The sequence below is a fragment of the Gouania willdenowi genome, chromosome 22 (genome assembly GCF_900634775.1).
Source record: "Gouania willdenowi chromosome 22, fGouWil2.1, whole genome shotgun sequence".
NCBI lineage: Eukaryota > Metazoa > Chordata > Actinopteri > Blenniiformes > Gobiesocidae > Gouania > Gouania willdenowi.
Window position 1 is genome coordinate 26,650,818 of NC_041065.1, and position 12,621 is coordinate 26,663,438.

The 12,621-nt window shown below is 36.1% G+C and overlaps 2 protein-coding genes across 6 annotated transcripts in view; one reads left to right on the forward strand and one right to left on the reverse strand.

Moving 5' to 3' along the window:
• Positions 1 to 16: 16 nt before the first annotated feature.
• iah1 (isoamyl acetate hydrolyzing esterase 1 (putative)) lies at positions 17 to 4,790 on the reverse strand. The gene is made up of 6 exons (XM_028438928.1): positions 4,621 to 4,790; positions 3,373 to 3,425; positions 3,117 to 3,265; positions 2,028 to 2,189; positions 1,838 to 1,959; positions 17 to 1,301 (listed from the first exon to the last, which is right to left on the reverse strand). Exons 1-6 carry the CDS (start codon positions 4,675 to 4,677, stop codon positions 1,125 to 1,127), a joined length of 720 nt encoding a protein of 239 aa, XP_028294729.1. The 5' UTR covers positions 4,678 to 4,790; the 3' UTR covers positions 17 to 1,124.
• A 465-nt stretch (positions 4,791 to 5,255) lies between these two features.
• The window catches only part of rpap1 (RNA polymerase II associated protein 1), a 45,000-nt gene continuing 37,634 nt past the window's right edge, over positions 5,256 to 12,621 (forward strand). For 4 of the 5 annotated variants that reach the window (XM_028437615.1, XM_028437617.1, XM_028437618.1 and 1 more), the window contains exons 1-9: positions 5,256 to 5,368; positions 8,078 to 8,265; positions 9,381 to 9,523; positions 9,797 to 9,889; positions 10,560 to 10,749; positions 10,842 to 10,988; positions 11,086 to 11,304; positions 11,965 to 12,077; positions 12,168 to 12,266. In XM_028437615.1, coding sequence (XP_028293416.1) covers positions 8,082 to 8,265; positions 9,381 to 9,523; positions 9,797 to 9,889; positions 10,560 to 10,749; positions 10,842 to 10,988; positions 11,086 to 11,304; positions 11,965 to 12,077; positions 12,168 to 12,266 — 1,188 coding nt within the window. In that variant the 5' untranslated portion in view covers positions 5,256 to 5,368; positions 8,078 to 8,081. The remainder of the gene's footprint in view (positions 5,369 to 8,077; positions 8,266 to 9,380; positions 9,524 to 9,796; positions 9,890 to 10,559; positions 10,750 to 10,841; positions 10,989 to 11,085; positions 11,305 to 11,964; positions 12,078 to 12,167; positions 12,267 to 12,621) is intronic. The other variant, XM_028437616.1, reaches the window with a different exon arrangement.

The window sequence follows — 12,621 nt, forward strand, 5'->3', positions numbered from 1 at the left end:
AAGACACAACTCAACGTCAACAACAAAAAAATTATTTTAATGTGAAATTAATACATTGACAGATGGTCAGTACATTATAAGTTACAAGGTTTCTGACAATATTTACAGCGCTCACACTTTCTCAGATTTTTTTCTCCAAAAGCAATTTTCCTTAAACTGTTTTGCCAAATGTTCCTAATTAAAATAATAAGAAAAAAATTGATACAAAGTCAATAAAATTTAGGTGGAAGCCTTTAGTGACCAATATCTGTCAGCCCAGTCTCACAGAGATTGTGAAACCTTCACGAATATGACAAATTTTTTTTGTGCGAGGCAAAACAATTTCCTAATTTTTCGTGGCAATAGTGTCGCTTTACTTGCTGCGAGTTGCAAACCGATGTTTGTCAGTGGGATTTCTCCCGAATAAAATGTTCTAATAAGTTGTAATTGCACTAAATTTCCAATCGAAATACATGTGTTGTGGCAGTTTTGAATGGAATGAGACGGAGTCAAGTTGTAGAGGTACTGGTCAGATGCGGACATGTGGTTTATTTGGTCAAAGGGTTTTTAAGCAGGCCCGTCAGTGATTCAGTGTGTCTAGTGAATCTGTAGCTCTTCTGTGCTCTCAGGGTTTTGCATGCTGCTGGTAGCGCTAAGCATAACAATGACAGAGTCTCTGAGAAGAGGCCTTGGTAAATGTTATCAGTATGATAGTATCTGGCCTGCATAGGACAGTGTCACCAGGAGAGATTTTGTGTCATGTATAAACATGAGTCTGAAAGACGTGTCCAGCAACACAAAAAAAAAAAAATGCAGAAATTGTGTTTGCAGTAAATAGAAAAATGTATTTTTCCCGTGAAATCCTATTGTATCTGTCACTTAGTGCTTGGATATTATCAGTGTTTTACATACCATTTATATGTGTGAGTGCCAACTAGGGCACATTAATGTCGAAATGACTTGTTCTGCCTATATTCTGCGGCTCACCTGAGATCAAACTGGTCGTGGACTAAAATGACTGACACCCCTGCTGTAAAGCATTGGCTTTAATTCCTGAAGGGCTGCAGTTCAGTCTGTGTGCTGCCATCTCTGCAGAAAACCCTATTAGGAGTCATGTAGACTAGAGTGTTGGTGCTTCCATCTCTTCACTGCTCACAGAGGAGGCTGCTCTCTGGATTCTTTGCGTCCACGTCTCTCCAGTACGGGAGGATGAAAGGCAAGTCTGCTAAACGTCTCTCCAGCAGCGTCCAAAGGTGCTGGGCCACAAACTGGTTTCCTTTGGCTGAAAGATGCAGCCCATCAGACAGGTAAACTGTGTAGTCCTGTAGAGCACAGAACAGGTTAGACACACACACTAATACTTAAAGTTAATCTGTTTAATGCACAACTCTGGATTCACAAAGAGATGCACCAAAATGAAAATTCTTAGCCAAAACTGAAAGCCAAGGCCGAAAATGGCTAAATAAATTCTCATGCAAATTATTAGTCCCATTGTTTTTATTGCTCTGAATGTGTACTAACCACTAAAGTTAAAACACTGCAATTTAAATGAATATTAATGCTACAAAGAATAAATCAATATAAATAAATTATATAAAATAAAATGTTGAACTTACCCTACTCATACATTAAATAATAATGCATAGGCTTATAACTGACTGGGTTGCTGAAAGAGAGTCAAAATAAATATATTCTCATTAAAAAACAAAGTGCAGTGAAGTTCTTGATGGAAATCAGCATTTTTTGCTTTATTTATTATCCAAGCATGTTCTTAGAGACGCACAAACCGCTCTGTGCTTTAATTGCGGCATTTTTGGTGGCCATAATTTTGGTGCATCACTAGTCACAAACCACTTACCTGTCCATCTTCCTGCATGAGAGTCCAGAGATCCAGGACGTCTGAACTGCACTCAGTTCCTGCCTGGACACACGCCTGAGCATACTGCCCAACCACCGAGTTGTGACGATCCAGACAACAGCCTGCAAGAGTCCAAAAATGTAAAAAAACAACCTCATACTAAAGGAAAATAACAGGAGTCCAGGTTCACCTTTGAGAACACACCCTTTGTCCCATGCAGGTTCATGAACGGGAGGAGGAGTGATGAAGATGACTCGGTCAGGTGACACACCAGCTGAAGTGAGGAATCTGCTGATTTCCTTCAGGTTCTCAGAGTACTCGTGCAGAGGAACGTGCTGCTGTGGATTCTTATCTGTCATCAAACAGCCACAATCAGCACACTTACAAGCACATTATGCCCGGGGACGCAACTGCAAATTTCAGCCAAAGTAACAGTTCGCTCATGGCTAATTGATAGGGATGCAACGATTCACTCAACTCCCGATACGATTTGATTCGATTCACGATATGATTCTCTCACAATTTATTTTACAAAATGGGACTGTAGTCAAATGATGACTGAAAAATATTCCTTTATTTTTTTTGGGAAAAAAAAAACTAGAAAATACTGTATTATTTTCCTTTTATTTTTCATTGTCAAAAAATCCCTTGATAAACTATTCAAAACAATGCAATTTAACTAAAAATAAATCTTGAATGAAAAATATAAAGGAATAATACAAATGAAGAAGCCGATTAATTTAAATTCTGGTTTAAACTGCATAATAGTTCTTTTTCTTTTTAAAAGTGCAACTGAAAATGTATTTTGTGCCTTAACAATTGGACTTTTAAAAAAAACATCATTGCACTGATTTACATCAGATATTTGTTTGAACCAGCAGAGGGCGCTGGTAACCCAGTGGTCGGTTGGCATGCAGAAATTCTTGCAGTGAAGAAGAGATGCTATGCTAGCAGACAGAGCTAATAGAAAAACGTGACTTTTACAGATATTCACGTAATATTACAGATATTCTTTTGGTGCTAAAGGGGTAAGGAATCATTTATTTACATGTTTAAGAGTAGAAGGCGGCCAGAAAGAAAGTAGTAGCAGATTCCGCCCGCCGCTTGTCCACTGCTGGACAAGAGAAGGGATAAATATATAGCGCCCTCTGCTGTTTAGAAAAAGTACTGCTATTCAATTTTCAAAGTATCGATGTCAATCGTGATACCTATTAATCGACTTTTAACTGCCTTACGATTAATCGTTACATCCCTACTAATTGATGATGTCAAACCGTACCTTCTAAAGCGCAGTCGTTGGCTCCAAAGAAGACAGTGACCGCCGCTATGTTATCGGCTGCGTTTTGGCGGCTGATGAGACGAGGAAGAACAATCTTGGCCCATCGAGAGTTGTATCCAGACAGTCCTCGGTTTACTACGTCACATTTTCTGAGAGGAAGACACAAATCAGCTTCTCAGAATATTTACAGATATGTATTGGTTAGACTTTGTGACCGTGCGAGATAAAGGAGCTGAGAGTAATTAAATCTGCCTACCGCGCAAGTTTGTCTGCAATGTCTCCACCCCAACCACAGGGCTGGAAGGAGAACTGAAAGAGACCACATAAACAGTTTAGGGCAGGCCTCTTTAATAAACAGACAGAATTACTTCAGTAACACACGAAATGATAGAAAAATACAAATAAGGACAACAAAAATACACAAAACCACTGCAAAAACAGCCAAATTATGACAAATGTACACAAAAAAAAAAAAAAAACTGAAAAATACACAAAACAACAACAAAAATACACATGACTAGGGGTGAGTATTGGCAAGGATGTTGCAATACGATATGTATCTAAATACAATATTATCACAATATTACGATATTTGCAATATTCTACCTAGTTAAGATCAAAATTAAACACAGAGATGAAAAATCAAGTTGCTGTATATGTTCATCAGAAGATATTGATCATTCCAGAGGACAAACTGAGTCAAAACTATTTGCTTCAAAACATCCAATTTATTATTTATTTTTAGTGTTACACACTGCCATCATAAAATAAAGTGCATTAAGTAACTATCGAAAGCATTGTAACCACTGTAAGTGAGAACATAAAGGAGAAATTACACACAGTTACTGACAATGCACAAAAACAAGTACAAATGTATCCTATTGTGTCAGTTTGAACACTGACTGAATACTGCACATGTGCTCTATGTCATGGAACACACTGACCAGAAAAGTATGAGGAAAATAAGGTGCAAAAAATCAAATCAAATAAAACTAAATTTTAAAACTTCGCGATCCGCAAATCAATTTTTTTCCCCCCATACCCCTAAACATGACTCTAAAACCCCCAAAAAACAAACAAACAAGAAAAATCTGACCAAACCCTTTGTTCATTCCTGTATTGATTCAACTTTGTTGGTTGGCTTGTAATGGTTCAGCTTTCTCTTCCACTTCCTCTTTATCTAACAATCCCAAGTACTTACTAAAAAATATCACTCTTTAATAAAAGCATAATAAATTAACTCAGAAGAACAAGATAGTCCCTTTTAAAATGTAATTAATGTCAACTGATAAATCATTAACAGGAATACAAATTATGAAAAAATATGGGGTAGCTTGCATTGTTATTTTTTCTGGAATATCGTATCGTGAATTCTATCAACCCATCACTACTAGTTTGTTATTGCACTGTTTTCCAACAGCCTCGTTCTCCAAAACCGAAAGTACTCACAGAGTTTGTTCCTTATAACACACACAGCAGCTTCTGTGCAAAGTGTTCTACTAACCTGTGTGATCGAGTCCCCAAAGAGAATAACTTGAGGCCAGCAGAGCTTCGACATCATGCAGCAATTAAGACACAAATGCCGATGAAACCTGAATACAACACGGAATATGTCAGAAAGCTGACCGGCAATATAAAGAGAGCGGTGTTGTGGTGCAACTGGTGTCCCTTTGAATAGTTCTCCCACTTCCGGCTGCGTCACTCTCGGGCGGAAGTATCCAATGTAGTATCAAAAAAAAAAAAAAAAACGAGACCGTACGGGAAGAAAAAGCATATATTAGCAACATACAAATCTTTGTCGTTCTCGCAAGTTTATTCACTTACAAAGATAACTAGTTCTCCTTTCATTGTCTGTATTATTATACATTATATATTACATTTTATGTATTTTTTAATCATGTCTAAAGTTAAGACTATGTATGTTTTATTCATCCAAAAAATAAAATTTTAATAATATATTTACTATATTGCTTCTAATAATAATAATAATAATAATAGTAAAATAACTTTTACGTCTGGTATCAACAGAAAATTGTGTTACCATACCACTTTTACGTCTGGTATCAACTGAAAAACCTGTGGTAAGTCCACCACCAGTTAACATAATCACCAAATGTAACTGTAACAGCGTCTTTCCGCGTTACTACTTTGTGGGCTTTTATTTTGAAGGTGGCGCGTGTTGTGTTACAATGAAACAGTTCCGCGTGTGAACTGGTGTTTCACTTCGTCCTGGACACAGGTTGTAAATAAAGGTAGGCATTTATCTGCGTCACATCTGCCAAACTGCTCGAAAATGCTCATGTATGATGTTTAATAATAATAAGACAATAGAATAATTCTGATAAGAAGCTGTTGATTAGGTTCAGGTGATGATGTAAACTGGGGGACACGTGAGAACGTCACGCTTCCTGCAGATGATACAGACACATTAAGATGGTATTTAGATGAACGTTTGTCTCTTCTGATACTTTATATTACATTAATAAATATAGAGACTAACTAAAGCGTTCAGAGCTGAATCCTGTCACCAGTAAAGCTGTCAGGAAGCTAAAGTGCTACTGTTGCTATCTGTGCATCAGTATTTTTTTAGTAATATATATTAGAAATGATAGAGATGTTCTGATCAATGCACTTATTTAGTGCAATTGTTTCAGAATACATGTACATATATTAGCATACATGTACATATATTAGCAGTCAGTGGTTTAGGGCAGCGCTGGGAGTCCATCAGGGATGAGTTCTGAATCCCTTTGTGTTTACACTAATGGACAGGATCACAGATGATAACAGACATGAGAGGCCAAATGGAGCGCTTTGATCTTAAGTGGATCATAGGTGGAGAAAATCATATGTAAATGATGTAAGGCATAAGTGTCAAACTCGTGGCCCGGAGGCCAAATCTGGCCCTTTAGGGCATCCAGTTTGGCCCGTAAAAGAAAGTTTAAAAAAAATAAATAAATAAATAAATTAAAGAAGCCATTAATAATTGTGTGAATAACCAACTAATTCACTTGTTGACATCTCCAAAATAATGCTCAATGAAACTCCACAATATAAACAGGGCTCACATTTTCCTCATTCTTATATCACATGATGGCAGTAATTTTGAATCTCAAATTGTTAAAAGAATTGTAATTTTTTTTCCCCAAAACCTGCAAATTACTTCATATCATTTCGCAGAATTTCCCCAAATTACATAAAAAACGGGTCTCAAAATCAAAAAATAAATTGAAATTGAAGATCGAGCTAGGACTGATATCAGTCACTTATTGCTTTGATATTATCAGTGTCATACATATTTTACCACTTATTTATATGTAGAAATGCAAACTAGAGACCAACAATGATTAGATTAAATTAAATTAAAATAAAATTTAAAAAAAAATTCCATCTACCCTGCAGGATCTTCACTTAAATTTCTTTGATTTTCTGACAAATTTGTATTTAATTAAAGTAAAACGTTAAGAATTTGGAAAAATGTATCGCTATCATTTTTATTTTCTCCTGTGGGATGAATTTAATCCTCTAAAACAGAGGTTCTCAACTGGCCTCACCCTGGGACCCACATTTTGCCATGTTCATTAAATGTTAACCCACTTTTTTTTAAGAATTCAACCAACCAAATTTAGTTTTTCGAAACTAGCTGATTTTTAAAAACATAGATTTATATATTTTCTTGTGCAACATGCATTTCACAGCCTGCCTGTCAAAAGAAAATGTTTCTTTCAAAATAAGAGAAGTCCAACACGAGATACATTAAGTATTTATTTATTGTTGACCAGCTGTCCGTGACCCACCCAGTACAGGTCCGCGACCCACTTTTGGGTCCCTACTAGGGATGTAACGATTCACTCAACTCCAAAAAAAATAAATAGAAAATATTGTACTAATTTCCTTTTATTTTTCATTGTCAAAAGAATCCCTTGATAAACTATTCAAAACAATGCAATTTAACTAAAAATAAATCTTGAATGAAATAAATAAAGGAATAATACAAATGAAGAAGAAGCCTATTAATTTAAATTGTGGTTCTATAGTAAACAATGCAAAACTACATCATAGTTCTTTTTCTTTTTAAGAGTGCAACTGAAAATGTATTTTGTGTCTTAACAATTGGACTTTAAAAAAAAACAAAAAAAAAACAGTCTGCACTGTATTTACGTCAGATATTTGTTTGGACCAGCAGAGGGCGCTGGTAACCCAGTGGTCGGTTGGCATGCAGATATCCTTGCAGTGTAGAAGAGATGCTATGCTAGCAGACAGAGCTAATAGAAAAATGTGACTTTTACAGATATTCACGTAATATTACAGATATTCTTTCGGTGCTAAAAGGGTAAGGAACCATTTATGAACATGTTTAAGAGTAGAAGGCGGCCAGAAAGAAAGTAGTTGCAGATTCCGCCCGCCGCCTACACTTTTGGACAAGAAGGATGAATATATAAAAAAAGTACTGCGATTCAATTTTCAGAGCATCGATGTGAACCGTGATACCTATGAATCGATTTTTAACTGCCTTACGATTAATCGTTACATCCCTAGTCCTGACCCACCAGTGGAGAACCACTGCTCTAAAACACGTGTCAGATATTGTCAAAGATTGTGTTCAAAGTTAAATTACAGCAAAAACATGATGCTTTGTAATAAATAATCATTATATAAGTTGTAGATACTCTCACTCCGTACAACTCCCCAAATTCAATAAAACTCCACCTAAACAAAAACTGAATTTTTTTTTTTAAGCAAAAGTTAATTTTCCGGTAGATATGCTCATAATCGATCTCAGTACGAGGTAAACTAACGTCCTTGACACCGGCCCACAAACTGTTCTGTGTTTGGCCCGTCAGTGAAAATGAGTTTGACACCCCTCCTCTAAAAGGTTTGAAACATGTGGTACATCGTCTTATTGCAGACGTAACGCAGATAAACACAAATAAACACTATTGTCCTCTTGTGTTTCTCAGAGGGATGCTGCGACGTCCCAAACCTACTGACTCCGAGGCGGACATTCTGCGAGAGCAGAATCAATTCCTGACGTCTGGCGCTCCGTCTGCTGCGAGCGTCGTCCGTCATCCTGTCAAACGTCGAGGAGAAGCTGGAAAAGATGGAGGACACAGAGAGGAGAGTCAGAAAGATGTGGTCACCATCGAAGGTTACGGTCCAAGACTATTCAGTTTGCGTTCCAGGGTCAATTATAATTGTAATTGATAATTAATTACAAATATGGCGTTATTATAATTGAAATTGTAATTGAAAAAATATGTTGGTCACAGTAATCGAAATTGAGTTGTAATTGAACATGGTTAATGGAAGACGCAATTGTAATTGGAAAATGTAATTAACCCTAACCCTAGTGAATGCGTCACATCTTCTGCTTGAGCTGTAATTTCAATTCAATTGAATTCAATTCAAAACAGCTTTATTGACATGATAAACAAGTTTACATTGTCAAAGCAAGTGTGACATAGAACGATGTACAAACAAAAATAATAAATATTTAAAAAATAGCAATTAAATAGCATTGTGATGTGCAAAACAATAAAATAGAATAAAATAAAAATAGGGTATCACTATATATGTATATGTAGAATAAAATTTACAATTAAGTTATAAGTGTTATAAATGGGAAAAGGTTATGTACAGAGTTTTACATATATCCATATACACACAATATACACACATATGAGGTTACACAAGTACATACATTAGGGATGTCCTGATACAACTTTTTCATTTCCGATATGATACTGATATTGCAGCCTTGTGTATCGGTTGATACCGATATTGATCAGATATCAGCATGAATTACACATAAATTTTTTTCATTTAAAAAAAAGAAAAATAATAATTACTTGTTTTGTAGTGTGGAATGTTAGAAAAGGCTTGATCAAGTGATGTTACTCAAACAGAGAACATTAGTCAGCAACAGTAGGTGTGAGAAAAACTGACCCATTTATTATTAACCAATTGGTTACATATATTTTAACCTTCAACATAATATCTACAGTATTCTACAATTGAATAAAATAAATAAAAAATGAATTGGGGAAAAAAAACAATAATAATAATCGGAGAATCCGGAAATTTGAATCTGGTATTTGTTTTCAGGCTAATATCGGACCGACACCCCTATCGTACATACATATATACATACAGTCCATGTACACAAACACTCACATATGTATATACTGTATACATACATGCATGGGCAGACTATCTACTGTATATATACATAAATGTATATATCTGTTGACTTGTTCATTGCAGATCTACCTGATGAGCTTCCATCTCTGACTCCAGCTCCTCCTAAGAAGAGTAAAGCCACTCGTGTCGCCTTTGAGGATGAGGATGCTGAAGAAAGGCTGGACACACATGACCATCACCTCACTGCTGTTCTCTCCAGGATCGTTGTACGTACAGTGCATCAGATAGAGGTTTCTGTTTCCTATCAAAATATGTGAAAAAAAATACACATGAATCCATCAATCAAGTGAGCTTTGTTTACCAGTACTTGCTAGTATTATTGCAGACAAGTGACGAGAAAGGAAAATATCTTTCAATAAGAACAGTGATGTTTTTGTTAATAAGTGAAATTTACAGAAGACACTCAAAAAAGTGATTTTTTTTAAAATGTATTTTTGTAATAAATCTTTTAATGTGCTTGACTTTTTTTTTTCTCCAAGGAGAGGGACACCAGCTCGGTTCCTGTCTCTCTGCCTGCGTTCACAGGAATGGCTTTTCCAAAAGTTCTGCACCGATCTCAGACCACTGGTCTGGTAAGAAGACATCAGTAAACAAACTGTTATTAACCTGTAAGCCGTTGTCTTTGGAACGTTGATGAGTTTATGTAATCTGCCAAAAATAAATGCATCGAATCATTTAATCCAATGGTTTTCAATATTTCTGAATCCAAGTACTTCCCTTTGTCCAGCTACAACATTTTGCTCAGAATATTATATAAAAACAACTACAGAGCATAATGATTTACCCCCTGTAGTACCATTGCGTATCCCCTTTTGAGAAACACTGGTTTATTCCATGAAAATAATTGTTTGCAGTTTTTTTTAAAGATTTTCAATGCTTTTTCTTTTCTTTTTTTTTTTTTGTTTTCTAAATTAAATTCTAAATATTCTTAATAATTTTCTTGTCTAAATTTACTTGAAAAAGTAAATACTTTATTGATCCCAAAGGGGAATAACTTTTTTTTACAGAGGCTCAAGAAATATTACAGATGAAAAGAAAGAAAATACATAAATTAAGCAAATTACTTTTAATTAAATACAAGTGCACATATTCCAGTAAAATACAATACAAATGTACAAATATGTAAATGTAATACAGATAAATTAACATATTAAAATAATTGTATGAAATGTATTTTTTTTAATTTTATTATGATTTTTAAATGTTTTATTGTGATCCTGTTCCTTGTACGTCTGCCAACAGATGACGCTCTCGTCAAATGGAGGAAGGAAAAGCATCTTTTCTCGTCAGTTTGCTGCTCAGAGACAAAAGGAAGCTAAGACAGCGTTGACGTGCTCAGGTGAGGAGAGTCAGACTCCTGCTGCTCCTGCAGAGAAAACGCTCTCCTGTGAATCCAACATGGAGACTGATCAGTGCGAAGCTGCTGGAGATCGTGAGTGGGATTCTGTGTCGTACGGTTCACGCAGCAGCTCGGATGCACTTTTCGCCTCTTTTACCGTTTACTGGAATCATGGTTTTCCTCAGGGCCGCGTCTGGTGTCGGGTCAAGGCCTGCCAGGCCCCAATAGCACAGTAGAGACCATGAGGATCCACAGGGAGAACCGGGCCAATCTGCAGGGAATGTCCCAGTCTGAGATAGTGGAGGAGCAGAAGAAGCTCTTGTCTCAGCTTGGTAAGAGAAAAGTCAACCTTATATTGGATTCTTCATCGATTGTTGGTTTCCTGTGTGATAATCACATCTTTTTTTTTTAATTATTTCCGCTTCTAAGATCCACGGCTGGTGGAGTTTGTTCGATCTCGTACAGCTCAGAGCTTTCCACTCTCTGCTTCCACATCCACAACCTCAGGAGACAAAAGGAGCGAAAATGATCAAAGTGAGAGCAGCGAATCAAAGCCTCTCGGTGTTTCTACATCTGCTCAAAAAACACAGGAAGTGCAGATGGATGAGGAAGATGGACAGCTGTCATCATCACGTCCAGTGACAAGTAGCAATTTTTTATTATAATTTTTATTTCTGTGATATGATCTTTGCTGTTAAGGTGAAATATTAAAATAAACCTTAATATTACTCAGTGTAAAAAAACCGAAAAATGTTCAGATGAAATACACTGATACGAAAGGACTAAAGCAAAAACCTTTTTTTAATTCAACATCACAAATTTCTGGTGACCCCAAAAGCATTTTTCTCTTCCTAAAATTTGTCTTTTAGCATGTTTGTTATGCTGTGTTACAAATACATAATAGTCAGGATTATAGTGCTCAAAGTCACAAGATGTGCCAGCTCAGACATTTTTATAATATATTGTATTTGCCCTATATTTATACAGTATTTGAGTATAGAATAGTTGTTTAAGATTGTGTCGTTTTAATTTAAAAAACAATATTCCAATATATATATATGTTTTTTTTTTTAATCAGTAGTTGTTTTTTTTCTTCCATTTATCAATTACTAGACATTTCTTGCGACCCCACATGGGGTCCCCAAGGTTGAAAAACACTGGAATAAAGGCCTGATTTTGACTAAAGAATAGATAATTCAAAACATCCACTTTCTAGATGTTTGCATTTGTCGGTATGAGACTACTTTCTTGCAAACACATTTATTATATTGCATAATTGAACTCAAACTTACGTTTTTATGAATGCAGAGGTTTTGCCAGTGAATCCTCAGAAAGAATGGGTCCACATGGACAAAGTAGAGTCTGAGAAGCTGGAGTGGATGTCAGACTTACCTGCACCCAGAAGAAAAGGCACTGAGAAAGTAAAGGAGTGACTGAAAATTAAAACATCTCTTTATTGGTTTGACTGAGTCTAATTGTTTGTCTTTTGTGTTTTGCATGTTGTCCGACAGGCCATGCAAGCCCGATTCGACTTTGCCGGGACTTTAATTCCACCCGCTGAGGACTTGCCCACTCACTTAGGTTTGCACCACCACGGAGAGGAGCCCGAGGTGTGTTGAAGGCAAACTCTGTCATTTCAGCAAATGGCCCACACACTTTGGTCTCAATAATTCTGAAATTTTCACCAATTGTTCCTTAATAATTCAATTGGCACACTGTAAATGTTTAGTTTGATCGGATGAACACTTTTTAAAATAGGGATAATTTAGTGAAAGTCCAGCGAAAATGTGTCGATTTTATTTTTCTTCCATTTTCAGCTTCCAATATCTCAGGAACTACACCACATAGGAAACTGAAATTTAGTATATTAATATAGCTCCACCTACTCTCTCAGAATATATAAAACTATCTGCTATACATCTTATCTAGTGGACATGCCAGGCCCTCAAAATTGGAAATAAGTTT